The 16,231-nt window shown below is 37.5% G+C and overlaps 1 protein-coding gene across 2 annotated transcripts in view; it reads left to right on the top strand.

The window, feature by feature from the left end:
• Positions 1 to 5,139, top strand: part of LOC135206630 (uncharacterized) — a 45,432-nt gene extending 40,293 nt beyond the window's left edge. For both annotated transcript variants that reach the window (XM_064237971.1, XM_064237970.1), the window contains exons 7-8: positions 1,516 to 1,588; positions 4,263 to 5,139. In XM_064237971.1, coding sequence (XP_064094041.1) covers positions 1,516 to 1,588; positions 4,263 to 4,387 — 198 coding nt within the window. In that variant the 3' untranslated portion in view covers positions 4,388 to 5,139. The remainder of the gene's footprint in view (positions 1 to 1,515; positions 1,589 to 4,262) is intronic.
• Positions 5,140 to 16,231: the final 11,092 nt, after the last annotated feature.

Here is a 16,231-nt window from a genome sequence, read left to right as displayed (position 1 = left end):
ATATATATATATATATATATATATATATATAATATATATATATATATATATATATATATATATATATATATAGTAATATATATATATATGCTGAAGCCAGGTACTATGTCGTACCTCTAAGTAAGTGGAGATGCAATCCACAATGAAGTAAAATCCTCTTGTAGTTCAAAATATATCTCTAGTACAGGATTAAAGCTTTCGACCATCAACTGTGGTCTTGTTCACTAAAATGTGATATGTCACCTCAAGGAACTAACAAGTAAGAGCACAAACATTTGAAAAAAAAAAAAAAAACAACAACAACAACGGTTAGGTAACAAGCTAGTTTATATTATGAATGATCAGACGGTTGAGCCCTCGTTCTTTCCTGAATTCTTCTGATTTTTCGTGGGGGAATGTTTCTATTGTCAACTGCTTGTTCTCTGCTGGTTGGGTGGTTAGTTGGAGAAATGACATGAGTAGGAGTAAACAGGAGAGGAGGCAGCATCGTTATTGGCACATATATTTCTAAAGTTTGAAATTTTCCCTTTCCTACATATCTCTTCACAAATAGCTGTATTTTCTGAAATACCAGTATTTCCTGCAAAGGTCTCGTTTAATGAAATTAATGCCCCTTCTACTACTCGTCTCAAAGTCCTTTCGTTACATGCAGAAACAACCTTTGTACCTTTAAAATTTAATGCGTGGTTTTTCTCCCGCAATTGCGCAACATACATGGGAGAAAAACCACGCAATAAATTTTAAAGGTACAAAGGTTGTTTTTGCATGTAACGACAGGACTTTGAGACGAGTAGTAGAAGGGGCGTTAATTTCATTAAACGAGACCTTTGCAGGAAATACTGGTATTTCAGAAAATACAGCTATTTGTGAAGAGATATGTTGGAAAGGGAAAATTTCAAACTTTAGAAATATATGTGCCAATAAGAATGCCTGCCTCCTCTCCTGTTTACTCCACTCATGTCATTTCTCCAACTAACCACCCAACCAGCAGAGAACAAGCAGTTGACAATAGAAACATTCCCCCACGAAGATCAAGAAGAATTCAGGAAAGAACGAGGGCTCAACCGCCTGATCATTCATAATATAAACTAGCTTGTTACCTAACCGTTGTTTTTTTTTGTTTTTTTCAAATGTTTGTGCTCTTACTTGTTAGTTCCTTGAGGTGACATATCACATTTTAGTGAACAAGACCACAGTTGATGGTCGAAAGCTTTAATCCTGTACTAGAGATATATTTTGAACTACAAGAGGATTTTACTTCATTGTGGATTGTATACACCCACACACATATATATATATATATATATATATATATATATATTAATCATATATTATATATATATATATATATATATTATATATATATATATATATATATATATTCATAAGTGTGAGTGTGTTGACAGTGAGGCTGTATATTTTTCCTGATGTAACATCACTAATATCTTGTGTAGAATTTGAGACATTTTAAATCATTCTTATACCTTGGGCTTAATATTATTTTTGAATTTTCAGGTGATCTACGGTAGCCTAGCGGAGGAAAAGAGCAGGACTGTTCTCATTAATGGAGCTTGGAAGAAAGCAGCAGGTAAATTTAGAGCTTTGGTTGATATATCTGTGGCCTATCTCTAAACTATTTGTAGTAAATGAGAACTGGGTTTTACAGGTAAGGTCGCCTTAATCTTAATTATAGTGTTTGATTGCTTCCTGTTAGAGGAAGAAGGTCGAGAGGGAGGCAGAGAATGAGATGGCGAGATAAACTGAAGGAAGATATGGAGAGAAGAGGTTTGGTGGAGGAGAAGGCGCATCAGGCAACCGATCCCTTCAAGTAGGGATAACGGTGGGAAAGAAGATTCCTTCCTCAGACGTTATTACTTTACTTTCGTAGATACAGAGCTGCTTATAAATTTCTAAACATCCCCAACGACGCGTCACTTTAAAAACTTACAATATATGTATCACTTCAAACTTTTCTAACGATGGGGACTTCATGAATTTCTAGTGCACATGGAATGACACGGATAAGAATTAGGTGCAGCCCCTGAGTGCGGGAACCCCAGTTCTTCGTATCATCACGGTCTGCCGAATTGTTTATACCAAAATAAGAGCGCCCTGCGCATGACGTCACTCGAAAGAACGAGTGTTGCCATATTTCCCATGTTAGTTGCCAGTTTCTTTTTATGTTCCTTATTTTTTCACAAATATCGATGGTTAAACATCAAATTTCATTAAAGCAACACCAAAAATTTCATGAAGTAAGTCAAGAAAACGACAAATGTTTTATTCTATTTTTTTTTTATTTCATTATTTTATTGCACGATTTAATTTAGCAAAAAATCAAATTACTTCACTGAGAAGATCAACAACAGTTGATTATTCACTTCACAGACAAGCATTCTTAAAGCTTATAAAAAAAATAAAAAATACGCCATATAGAGTTGACTCTTGTTAATTTTATTGATCCAGAACCTTTAGTCACTGAATGTCAGTCATCTTTTGACCTAAATGAGGATACCTCGCTGAATTTCCTTAACAATGTAGCCACCTACGTATATATCGCAAAGCTTTTCATTACATCAGATATTGACTTCGAATCATTTGGATAAGCTGAAAAACTGCCATATCCTCTGGAGAGTTGTTTGTATTGTTGTTCTCAAATTCTAGATGCAAGTCTACATTTTATATTATGTTGCTGACTATTCAAATTTCTAACGCAAGTTGATGCTCACATAGGATTTGGCTTTGCTTGACGCATTTCGTCGACACTAACTCAGCTGATAAGCAATTGTTATTTTATTTCTTTTTGTTTACGTTTGTTTTATCGCTGATTAGTGCAACGTTCTTACCGAGACGCAGCTTTCTAATTCTATATTTATATTTAACAGCACCAGGGTGATCATTGTGTCGACTCATCTGTCTGCAACAACCAAAAAAAATTTTCTAGTGGGTCCTGATTCAATCATCATGTTAATACATATTCTACATTATAGTTTTTTATTAACATCTCATACAGACCGGCTCATAAGTGACACGATACAGATCACGCTCTTTTGGAAATTGTAATGTGTGCTTTATCTTGTGTTGCATATTCCCATTTTTGTCATCACATTGATAGTTTTACATAGAAGAGTTTTCTGGTTGTCTAAGTCAGTGCATAAGCATTCCTTGATTTTACATCTCCAGTCATACGTGATGAATTCATGAGATCAAACCAGTCATTTATCATAGAGATAAATTCCATTCCACAGTAACCTTCCAGATACTGCTTCCCAACAGCCCCCTTTCACATAAATATTCGATAGACTTAACATTTTAATTTTAAAACGATGAAGTTCAGCTTTTTCAAGTTTATACGAATTTCACTAATCTTGTGAGCTAGATAGACCATAATATGTGCGTGTCTTACTTAACATTTCCCTCACAAGAATCAGAAATTAGTCATTTTATTGGGTCTATCCCAAAAGCCTGCCATAGTTTACGATTGTTCGGCACTAGATCAAGAACATATACAATTACAGGGTAGCCTGCATTCTTTACTTCCACAGTCATTCTTAGATTTCCATTTCGTCAAAATATATTACGGCTAGCCTTTCTTCTACAGTAAAAGTTTCAGCCTCTTCATTAATGATAAAACTAATGCCTATATACCTGGTTCACAAGGAAAACTTCTAGTAGTCTTTCACGTGACGTCATACACCCTACTGCGAGCAAGGTAGCCGTGCGCGTCGTCAGGACCTAATATACCTAGACCTTTGGTATCATAAACAGAATTGTGTCACTTTCCCTAGCCTCAGAATCCATGCTAAATCTAGGAATGCTACACTGATTTGTGACCTTGTTCACAATATTTGGCTGAATGATATTACCGAAATTCTTATGGACTGTTAGTCTTGTACCTACCAATGCTTAGACAATAGCAAAGACTTAGATCTGTAGCTACAGCTTCTGGGAACATGGCGTGGATTCTTGGTTGGCGAACACAAGTCTCGGTTTTCTAAATGCCAGAAAGTATGTTCTCAGGGATGCGTGGATCAGAGCATTTAAGACATACTTTTTAAGACTATAACTTTATGGACATAGTAGGTGTTGCGTGATGATTTGTTTCAGATATTCTACTTCTTCTGGGGTCACTCCCTTGAAGGTGAAATTTGTTAGTGATGATGTGGGTGTGTGTGTGTGTGTGAGTGTAAACATGTACACACTATATCCGAATAAGGAGCATGAATGACAAAAAGCCAAAATTATTATTTTTTTTTCTGCAGGCTATTTCGTTGATCTCTTTGAGAAAGTCGACCACGACCCCGTCACCTCACTCATCACCACGAGCAGGAGGGTCTTCGAGCAGATTCTCGTACAGCTGACACCTCCCGATGGCGACAGTGAATAAACTGAAAATGCATGCGATGGTACCAGCTAAAGTGATGACAACCTCCCATAGTTATCACTAGTCCTACAAATTCTGCTTAACAGAGAATGTGATACAAGAATAATCAATTCCGTTGCATTACATGCAAGGAATCGAAAATCCAACTTTCATCAATTTTTGAAAGGGCGATGGTAACTTCATATAAAACAGTCAAGTAATTTGATTGGTTTTTCGGTTTAAACTTTTTAGAACCATCATTGTCATCGACGTCAAAAGTTAATTATTTGCTTATTTACTTTACAAGAGAAAAAAAAACAATCCTGAAAAAAATATTTAACTAATGATGAACGACGATCATATTGTGCAGATGTGTGTTTGTTCTTGTATATACTGAATAGCGTCTAGTCTGCCACAAGAAAGTTTTGATGCATTTTCAGGAAACGAATATATCATGATCAGGTTTGGTTGGCTTGAACAAAACTTACAATTTTATCTTGATAGTCTTACATGATACTTTATACTACCATTGTACCATCATAGATATCCATCAAGTTACTGTAATTTAAGCTAAAATAGGCCAAGTTACTGTAATTTAAGCTAAAATAGGCCACATTATAATTCAGTTCCCTTGTAAGTGTGCTCGCTAGCATAGTGACACTGTAGTGAACTATGAGCAGCATTCTTGTTAATCTAAGACACGTTTATTGTACATTTGCAGCAGCAATAACATAGGCAAAACATTTTAAGTTATTGAATAAAACATTACCTTTGGAGTTAGTTTTTCACTTAATTTTTCCAGTGAACCCATACCTATGTACTCAGTGAGGTATAACACTGTTTGTTTTTCAGTCTGAACTAATATCAGTAAGCATTCTGGTTAAAAATTAAGTATATCTTAGTTTTACCAGACCACTGAGCTGATTAACAGCTCTCCTAAGGCTGGCCCGAAGGATTAGACATTTTTACGTGGCTAGGAAGCAATTGGTCACCTAGCAATGGGACCTACAGCTTATTGTGGGATCCGAACCACACTATATCGAGAAATGAATTTCTATCACCAGAAATAAATTCTTCCGATTCCGCGTTGGCCGAGCCGGGATTCAAACTTCGGACCACCGGATTGGCAGCCGAGAGCGAAAACCACTCGTCCATGAGGAACTAGCATTTCATGTCCGAAACTATCTGTGTCGGTTTGTGGCGTCTGACCACTTGTTGACTTTCACAGAGGTTCTTTTCCTCCTCCTTTCGCAGTAGTGTAGTTCCTCATTGGAAGAGTGGTTAACATGATCACCTACTGATTCGGTGGTCCTGAGTTCGATTCCCCGATCTGCCAACGTGGAATCAGAGGAATTCTTTTCTGATGATTAGAAATTCATTTCTCTAATATAATGGGTGGTCGGATCCCGCTAATAAGCTGTCGGGTCCGTCCCGTTGCTAGGTAACCAGTTGGTTTCTTGCCATGTAGACATATGTAATCCTTCGGGCCAGCCCTAGGAGAGATGTTAATCAGCTCAGTGGTCTGGTTAAACTAAGATATACTTAACTTTGCAGTAGTGCTTGACTGGCATTGATTGTACACGGTAAAAATGCAGTTATTTAGCAGCTGAGGCCGTTGGCTAACGATTACATTTGGCACAACCAGTACCTACTGATGCTGTCAACATGACCTAACGCAGTGACCCAACAATCATTACCTAACCGGTGATCCCCTTCGATAACAGCACTGCTGAGCACCTCTCAACCCGTACCGCCACTGTCCCACCGACAATGCATGTATTACCAGCGATGGCGTGCTATTCAATATTGGGTAGCGTATAGCCATTCGTCGCGACTAATATTTGGTCCCCCTGCTATCCCGCCTCTAACCGAATCTGGTAAACCCTCTCTCTCTCTCTCTGCCATCTCTCACGCTCTCTCTCTCTCTCTCTCTCTCTCTCTCTCTCCATTCCACCAGGTCATCAAATTAGAGTCAGAGTTACAAAAAATATAACGTTTTATTCAAAGTAAAGTACTAGTTGAATAACTCAAGTTCTTACAGGATCATCAATGTAAAGATAATAGTTCAAGTCTCACAGACAACTAACTCAGATAACCCCCCAGTATTTAAATGTCTTAATCAGTAATTAGTCACACCAATTATCTCTTCTCCAAAATACAGTCCCCTTCACTAGGGACACTCAGTCCCCCTAGGACAACTGGTCCCCTCACTAGAACCGCCTGGCCTTTAGAACAGACGGACACCTAGTGAGCACACAATTGTAAAGACAAAGTCAAAAGATTAAATGAAATGGAACATCTTTACAAAATGTCAAACAGACAACAAGCCATCCCTTTGGCTAAAGAATGATAACTCACCCATTGCAGGCTGGAACTTCACACACTTTAATAAACAGACTTTCGCAGAGCTATCCCAGCATTCTGCCTTTTCTCCCGTAGCTGACTCCCTAGTTCTCGGCTAAACCAAGCCATTATCAACGGACATAGTTAGTACACGTACAGACGAATTCACACTCTTCGGTAACTGGTCGCAGCCAGTTTTCAAAGGCACCTTGAACAAGCCCTCATGAACTCACATACCCACAGAACGAACATTGACCTGCTTAAATAAGCATCTTCGTATCACACCATCCCAGAAAGAGATGTCAGCTGTCTCAGGTCGTCGTTTCGGACTCTGTCTCCATGGGAAGTTAAAAGTGATCAGTCTTCCCATTCCAAGAAATGTCACAACGATACATATTATCAGTCTTTATTTATGACACATGTGCTGAAGGGCACCTCAAGCTGTAGTCGTAGTTGCACTGCCAGGGTAATGAAAAATCACCAAATCCAAAATTCTGATTTTTTGAAATTTTTCCATGTATGCAATCTATGCTTTTCCTGACTAATGACATGCTGACTATGAACAGAAAATGAGAATATGGTAGGAATGTAACATGTAATCTGTTCACAAATTAATATAATTTCTAAAAGGGTTAATCAGAAGATATATACAATTACAGGAGCTCTGTCTGGCTCTGTGACACTTGTAACCTAAACTGTTATTCAAATATCAATGTAGGGAGCCACCCAATTGCAAGAAAATACTTATCCTACGGGATAACGTAGGTGCATGAAAGTACGGATCGAGAACTTAAAATTAGTAATGCAAAATAACACCATGCAGTGGAGCAATGCAACCGAGTGTGAGCGTCGCTGGGATTCAGGGATATGGCACCAAGAGATTAGCACTGGCAGAGTGAGGTGAGTGGCTTTGTTAATCCACAGGGGCAGGTACACTAAAAAGCAATAAAATCCTATCAAATGCAGGACAAAGTTAATAAGAAAAACAGATTTTATCTTAGATTTACAATATTAGATGGTTAACGAAGATAAAATGAAGTTTAACACAGCATTAAATAGAAATGAGTGCTAGGAACCCAGGGTGAAGGGACAACAAAACCAATGTTTACTTTCAGTTACCTTAGTCCGTGATGTGATGGGCGTAGATCTTTACCAGGGCGTTGGCCGAAGGACAAGGGTCACTTGCAGAGCTTCGCAGGAGGTTAGAAAAGACAATGCTTTCATCAATCAAGAACTTAGCAGGTGGGTGGTTGTCAGGAGGACTCATAGGCAGAGTCCCAGTGCACAGTTCGTGCTTACTTGAAAATACTGGCCGTTTCAGCTTCAAGATGTCAGCAGACTTGAGTCGTCAGGCACTGAACCGCTTCTGAGTTGGTGTACAGCAGCAGGGTGATAGGCCTTCAGTGACTAGCTAGGGCAAAATGCTATTTGATAGGCCTGGTTAGGCTGTATATATACCCGAGTTGGATAACTGGAATCACCAAACTGGATATTATTGTTCTCAAAACAAGACCGAGCCTTGAGGGGGCGATTTGTCTCAGATCTTTCATCTCTGACCCTAATCTTCCACAGGAGCCTGAAAGAACATTGGTGAGGGTAGAAAGTTGGAGTTAACCCTCCCCGGTCCAGACGGGCCAAACCTATGGTTGAGTTCTCCGGTCTTGGTTCTTTACTCCTCAGTGAACAGTTGAAGAAGAGTTAGATGCATTGAAAGTTTCCACAAAATGCTTTCTAATTTTACCCCCTGTATTTTTTATTATCACTAAAGTTGTACCATTGGAAAGCTGAAAGATTATTCTGGCGTATATTAAAAGTTGTAAGAAATAAGATGACAACTACCACCGTTTTAGATGTGACGAAGTAGGACCAAAAATAATTTTTAGCATTTCTTATTCTCTTCCTCTGTTTTCAAAGGTCGAAAAAATATTTCCACGTTAATCAGTTGTAATAGATTTTACATAAGTAGATAGAATATTCCTTACTTACAGTAATGGTAAATATTTCAGTCGACATAAGTTCATGCTTTATGAATGACAAGGCAATTAATAGAAGCAACTATCAAGCCCTTGATGGGTGTTAAGTTTATTGCCGGTATTGACAGCACTGGAGGCTAGATTCGTCTTCGTCCCACGTGGAATAAGTGGAATTTAAAATGTATCGTTTGGGTCTCAAGTGGAAGAACACACCCACATTTTTTTTTTTTTTTTTATATTATATATATATATTATTATATATATATATATATAATATATATATATATCTTTTATATATATATATATATATGGATATGGGAAGCATTGCTATCAACAACATACAACAAGGAGCTGAAGGAGACGTCCATGTACCAGTAAATTGTCCATTTATTAAAATAAGCTGACGTTTCGAGGACACAGCCTCATTTTCAAAGCTGAAAAACGTAATTATAATATATAAAAGACTTAAGAATTAAGGAAATTTTACAATTTGAAAAATATTTACACTTTAAACAAAAAATTAGAAAATTAAAAAATAAAAAAAAAAATAAAAAAAACTAAAATGCAACAGACAGAATGAAGAAATAGACCGCTACCTTTCAGGACAGGAACCAAGGACCTAATGACATAAAAAAACAGAGAACAGGGGCACACTCAAGACAGGTACAGGTGTTGTGGAGTTAGTTTTGATTGTTTTAAAGGAGGAACAAGCTTCTAATATATAACGATTCGGCCTATTGCTAATTGATGAGGTTGAGGTGGCTCTGGAGAGAATTTTAAAATGTTTTATATTCAATATCTGTTTACATTTTTTTGCATGATCGCGATATTAGAAAATTCCAGGATTAGTTAATTTATTGCCTGTTCTGTAAACTAACTCCCCGATGACAAATCAATTCAACTTTTAGTAGGCGACGAGAAAGCCCCCACATATTTCCCCACCTTACATTTGGGGCAAGTATGTAAATAAAACGACCATTGGAAAGTCATCAAGGAGCTAGTCTGTCTTTATGTTTAAAAAGCGAAAGCAATGGTTCAACGGGCGGGTTTCTTTGGTTTTATACTCTACTGTTACTGCCGGAAGGTGTCGGTGAATAAGGTCATTTAACTGAACATAAAATGACTTATCATGAATAAAAGAATACTGAAGTAAAATGCCAACTTGGGTACAGTAGGAATATTAAAAACAGGAACAAACTTTACGATTAAGAAAATTATACAATTGTTTAAAAAAAAAAGCTTAGATGGGTAGCAATTTTCTAAAAAATAATTTTGGTTTCCACCCAAGAAATCTCATTTCTCCAAAATTATTTTTCTTTTTTAGCAATAGCCGAATCGTTATATATTAAGAAGGCTTGTTCCTCCTTTAAACAATCAAACTACCCTCCACAACACTGTACCTATCTTGAGTGTGCCCCTGTCTCGTGTTTTTTTTTATGTCATTAGGTCCTTGGTTCCTGTCCTGAAAGGTAGCGGTCTATTTCTTTCATTCTGTCTGTTGCATTTTAGTTTTTATTTTTTTTTATTTTTTTATTTTTTTTAATTTTTGTAATTTTTTAAATTTGTGTAAATATTTTTTTAAATTGTAAAAATTTCTTAATTCTTAAGTCTTTTTATATATTATAATTACGTTTTTCAGCTTTGAAAATGAGCTGTGTCCTCGAAACGTCAGCTTGTTAAATAAAATGGACAATTACTGGTACATGTATTAGTCTTTTCGCTTTTGCGAAAAGACTGTTTGTTTTTCCTTACGACTGTCATTCGTAAGTAATTTCTGGTTCCTTCTTTCTCCTATGTGGATATCTTAGTAGAGTGGTTCTTCTTAAAATTAAAAGGAGAGTTGATTCAAACGGATAAGTTGAAAAAAAAATGTACAACAACTTATTCTGTAACTCCATAACAAGAGAGACAGGTTCGGTCGTTTGATCGATAGGAATGAACTACCATATTAGAGCATCACATGATAGCGAAACATTAGCTATCTCAGCGATTCACATAAAAAAAAACATTTTTTACATAGTCCGCCGGCTCGGAAGTTACAAGTTTCCGGCGTAGGTTTAAACAGGTCAAACCGCTTTCCCATGAAGGCGTGTTGAAAAAGATAGACAATATACAACATGATGACATATCAAACAAACCTAACCAGACTACTGCAGACATCGCATAGCGTAATCTAGATCTGCCTCGGTCACGTAGGACCCTCCTAATGCCATGACCTCCAGGTCTGGGTTTTTGGGTTTTTATTTACAGATTATGTAATTTTCTAAAATGTATTTATTACATTAGGGCTCGGACAGCTACCATTCAAGCCTTGAATAAAAACCAAAAGGTTTACTTTAAACATGGTTTCTTAGGAGCGTGCTCGTAACATATGTTTAGGTATAAACATAACAAGTGATTAAATGCATAAAAAGGTTCTGTTACATACCCTTTTTGACATTATTCATAAAACAACAAAGATAAATGCATGGAAAATCTAGATCCATGTTGTGGGAATAATAATGATTAGGTACCCAAAAATAATCAAAAGGTAAAAATCAAAAGATTAACATGTATACATGATTATTATGATAATAGTAACCTGATTAAGAATAGTGGTTACTGGATAGATTATGGTATAGGTAACCTGATTAAGATAGCGGTTACTGATAGATTACAACATGATCATGGTATAATTTGACTAAAGAGTACTTGTCACTCTTTGTAATAGGTAAATATAATGGTACAATTGTATAATAGTATAATTGTATAATAGTATAATTGTGCACAGATTAATATATAGGGCTGGTATATTTTATTTAGGTGCCCGAAAAATACCTTTAGGAGTATTATTAATGTATAATATTGGCTATAATATTTTTTATTAGGTGCCCGGGAGATACCTTTACTGTTCAAATGCAAAGGCGTGAGGTCCTTTCTTGTCCTACATTTTTTTTGCCAGGCATACAGACCGCTTTTCTCACACACACAACCAAAACAATTCCAGACAATTTTCCTTGGCACAAAATGAAATGGCCAGTTTCAAGCGGCCCTAAACCTCAAACGACTTGAGGTGTACGGGGTACGTCATCTGGACGGGACAATTACGTTTCCTTGGAGATCCTTCCTGTGTACGCCTCAGCCCTACGCCAAGCAAAGATGTTGACGGGCAATAACCAATATGGCCGTCACGCTGAACAACGGCCAGGGCAGAACGTAGTAACGAAGATTTTCTCCACCTGCATAAGTCGGTGGACGCGTGGTTTTCATCTCAGGCCAGTTGCGGTCAAAACGATGAGCACCCGCGCGTTGTATGGGAGAGGTAGTGATGGGATAAAATTGTAGACGCCCAAGTATAGTTCGCAAAATACGCCTTCTCACGTATTATCGTGACCCCTCTGACGGTGTAGTTTGTAGATGTCCCATACAACCATCAGCTGCTACAAAGATTGGGGAATGGGCGGTGGTCCGTCCGGGCATACGACGTGGAAACCGTCTTGTCGTATCGGATCCAGGAGCCATTATTCATTCTGTAATTGAATTTATTTCTGTAAAAGGGAGATAAAGTTTCCTCAGACAACCTTCGCTTGTATGAGAGAGAGAGCTGTTTAGCACTATGCCTAACTCACATGAATCCGTTGATATAGGATAGAATTCAAAAGAGTCAGATGTACAAATTTATTATTCATGGCTTCTGAACAGTGAGTGAGTTTATCTAAGTCTTTAATGACTGTAAATGATTTCTATCAGAAGAAATCAGAACATGCCCCGTCAAATTGGGATATTACTGGACTTGAGTTATTCGTCATGAAAGTAGGAAACGGTGCTATTTTGTATGATGCCAAGCATCGGAAGAATCAAAATGTATGGTGATCATAATCTATAATTATCAACGCTGACTGATATTAGGCTATAATAGAACTCTACTTATGGGCGTCTAATAAAGGAATATAACCTAGTTTCTCCCGTCCGTCTCCAAAGTTAACGTTCAGATCTTTAATAGGCATGAGGTGTGGAGATAACACCACCCCTTTGTCGCTAACGTAATAGCTTCTACATAGTCTTTTGATTTCTCAATAAAATGTGATATTTTCACACGGATGATCTATTTTCGAACTATAGTAAGCTAACGTAGCCAGCAAATGTTGAACTTCAAATCTGACGATATTATTTGAATGTTCGTTTACCACAAACTCATTATTTCTTTGATTGATTGAGGATAACTGGCTGCGAAGTTCAGACAAAGCTAATTTCGGTTTTGTGTTGCAAAAAACTCAATCTTTTATTTTGATTATTTATCTTAAGGCTATTTGAAATTCCTAAGCCTAGATTCGCAACAGATCCCAAGATGTTTAGTCCAGCCAGAATAAGCGGGTTGTTTGCGGCGTTCGGAGTTATTGTGCCGCACAGACCACATCAGCAAGTCACGAGCAAGTTCCTCTGCCTCGGCGGTTTTATTTTGTATGTCATAAGACAACATTTCCGCGACGCTTAGGGTTGAGCTAGCGAAATCCCTAACGTTAGCATGAAAATTACGTTGGTGCATTTCCTTAAGCGAAATGGCAAACCTCATCAGGTCATTTCTTTAAGTTAAGGACGTCATCTTCAGGCAAAAATAGGCCTGCATATCTACTTCTATGACTATTACTCGAACACCATAAAAATGTCTTCTGTCTCTCGATAATCGAGCCATGATTAAATTCTATTTTCTTTTCGTCTTAGCGCTCTTTCCATATAAACAAAGATGTTCTGAACACACAATATCACTCCTAACAATAAACAGATTCATTTATGAAAACCTGCAATGAGTAAAATATATGTAATAAACTCGTGTAAAAGAATAGGTTTACATACAAATATGATTGATATATATATATAAATTATTATACAAAGTTTCATAAATACAACCATTTTTTTCCCTCCACTCCATCTACCTTTCTTTAGATTCTGATATGTGCCAATGGAACTATCTCATATCAGTGGGTTTGGATACATTTTGAACCCTAAATCTATTGGCCGTTAATGTTTCTCAAATGTTAAACGGGCCTTCAAACTTAGGTGTCAGTTTATAATTTAAACCTTTACGTACGATACTTGTATGTATACCTGATCGCCCACGGCATATGTTCTAGTTGGCTTAGCTATTTTATCATGATTTCTTTCATATAATTTGTGCTTCTTCTAGATTCTCTTACGAAGTATATTATATCGACTTATGCTTGCATCCATAACATCCTTTAGAGATTTGATAATTAGTTGTAGGCGTTAATACATGGAAAGGTGTTCTAGCTGGATACCGTACAGTGCCTCGTGCGGTGTCATTTTAATAGACACATGATACGAGTGATTAAGTGTGCTTAGTACCGCAGGTATGGCAATGTCCCAGTTGGGGTCTGCCCCCCTAAGGTGACCCTTAAATGTTTAAAACCTTACGATTTGCCCTTTCCACTAGCCCATTAGACTCTGGGTGATAGATCATGGTATTGATTTTCTTTATGCAAAGGAATTCGCACAAGGAGTTATGGAAATGATTATTGAACTCCCCGCCCGAGTCTGATATAATGGTGTGTGGAATTCCATGTTTACAAATGTAGCACTCGTTAAAACTTCTAGCGCACTCGACTGCGGTTTTTGTTTTAAGCGCTATCAGTTCTGTATATCGAGTCAAAGCATCTATGATTACTAGGAGGTGCTTATTTCCCTCTGTCGACTCGTAAAATCCTGTTAATAAATCTAAGTGTACTCTTTCAAAGGGTTGATTTGGCACGGGGTAAGCCCCTAGGGCTGACAGGTGTCTTCGTGTGCCCTTTGTATTCTTGACAAGTGCGACAATTTTGCTATGTGCTTTTTTATATCTGTAAGCATCGTATGCCAATAATAAGGTTTGGCTTTCTGTGACATTAGGAATAACCCGGGTGTCCATGCAGTGGATTTTCATGCAACCATTTTAAGACAGTGGGTATGAGTGAGATAGGTACCACCACCTGGTTGTTATTCAACTGTGGTGTGTTGCGGGTTTTTCCTCGTCACGGATCTACACAGGATATTATCTTGATGATATAATTCTGCTGCTTATACTTTATATATTCCTTTTCCTTCGGATTTCCGTTTAACGCAATGATGATTTTTCTATTTGCGGATCTTTTCTTTGTTCCGTCTGTAATAGTTCAGCACTCCAGCCCAGATCTTCCGTTCAGATATAGTTTTAACAATGGGCGTGGAGGTTGAGATATCTATTAATTCAGCTAGTGGGTCGGTACAAGATGAAGAGGGGTTGCGTGATAATGCGTCAGCAATGATATTTGCTTTCCCAGGTAAATACCCGATCCTCGCGCCAAAGTCCTGGATGATCATGTGCCACCGAGTTCGCTTAGGGCTGTGACTAAAGCCTTTAAAGAAGTCGGTTAGGGGCTTATGATCAGTGAGAACCTTGACGGGATACCGTATATTATAATTTAAAATGCACGAGTGAATTAACAATAGCGAGCCCTTCCTTGTCTATTACTGCATATTTACTTTCAGAAGGTCTCAGTTTACGTGAATAAAAAGCTATAGGAAAAACTGTTTATCATACTGTTGAAGCAATACCCCACCTACCCCTAGGTGTCTGAGGCGTCTGTTGCTATGAAGAACCTTCCTTACCGAAGTCAGTAAATTTCAAGATTAGGAGAACTACACAGTTCATCTTTCAATTTTGTTATCGAACGCCTGTTGATGATTTTCAGACCATATGAAATCTACGCCCTTTTTTTTATAAGATCGGTTTAGGGGAGCGGCTATGATGGAGTAGGTTCCTAATGAACCTCCGGTAATATCCGCTACAGCCTAAAAAATTGCTGTATTCCCTTGACGTTAGTAGGTATCGGGAAGTTACGGATAGCCGATACCTTTATCATGGACTACTTTAAGACCTTCACTAGACACCGTGAAACCTAAATAGACTAGTTTTGTTTTAAAAAATTCACACTTACTTATCTTCACCCTTAAATTATGCTGCCTTAGTCTTTGTAGCACTAACTCTAATTTACGTAGATGTTCTTCTAAGGTATTGGAAAAGATTACTAGGTCGTCCATGTAGGCATGTAGGATATCTCCTAACAAGTCTCCAAACATAATGTTTACATTCTAGTAAAAGTTATGGGAGCACAACGTAATCCAAAGCATACGCAAAAATTCCATAATGTTCCCTGGCTGTTTGCTGAAGCAGTGTATGGGATACTCTCTTCTTCCAACAACGGAATCTGATGAAAAGAAGCCTTTTAGTAGGTCCAAGCTGGTGAAATATTTGTTCTGACCTAGCAGAGATTAGAATATTCGTCAGTACATGGTCAATGGGAATCGGTCAGGGAGTGTTTCTTCATTTAAGCGACCGAAAAAATCGAGCATATCCGCCAAGTTCGATCTTTTTTTCGGTATCTACTATTAAAAAAAAAAAAAACCCCCCGGAAATTATAAGGGGCTGTTTTTGATTTCCTAATGACTCCTTCTTTTAGCATTTTACCTACTTCCTCAGTTATCTCATTCTGAAATTTCATAGGAAGTCGGTACGAAGGTACATAGATTACTTTCTGTT

Source organism: Macrobrachium nipponense, chromosome 31 (assembly GCF_015104395.2).
Source record: "Macrobrachium nipponense isolate FS-2020 chromosome 31, ASM1510439v2, whole genome shotgun sequence".
In the NCBI taxonomy this organism is placed as follows: Eukaryota; Metazoa; Arthropoda; class Malacostraca; order Decapoda; family Palaemonidae; genus Macrobrachium; species Macrobrachium nipponense.
This window is presented reverse-complemented; position numbering and strand designations above follow the sequence as displayed.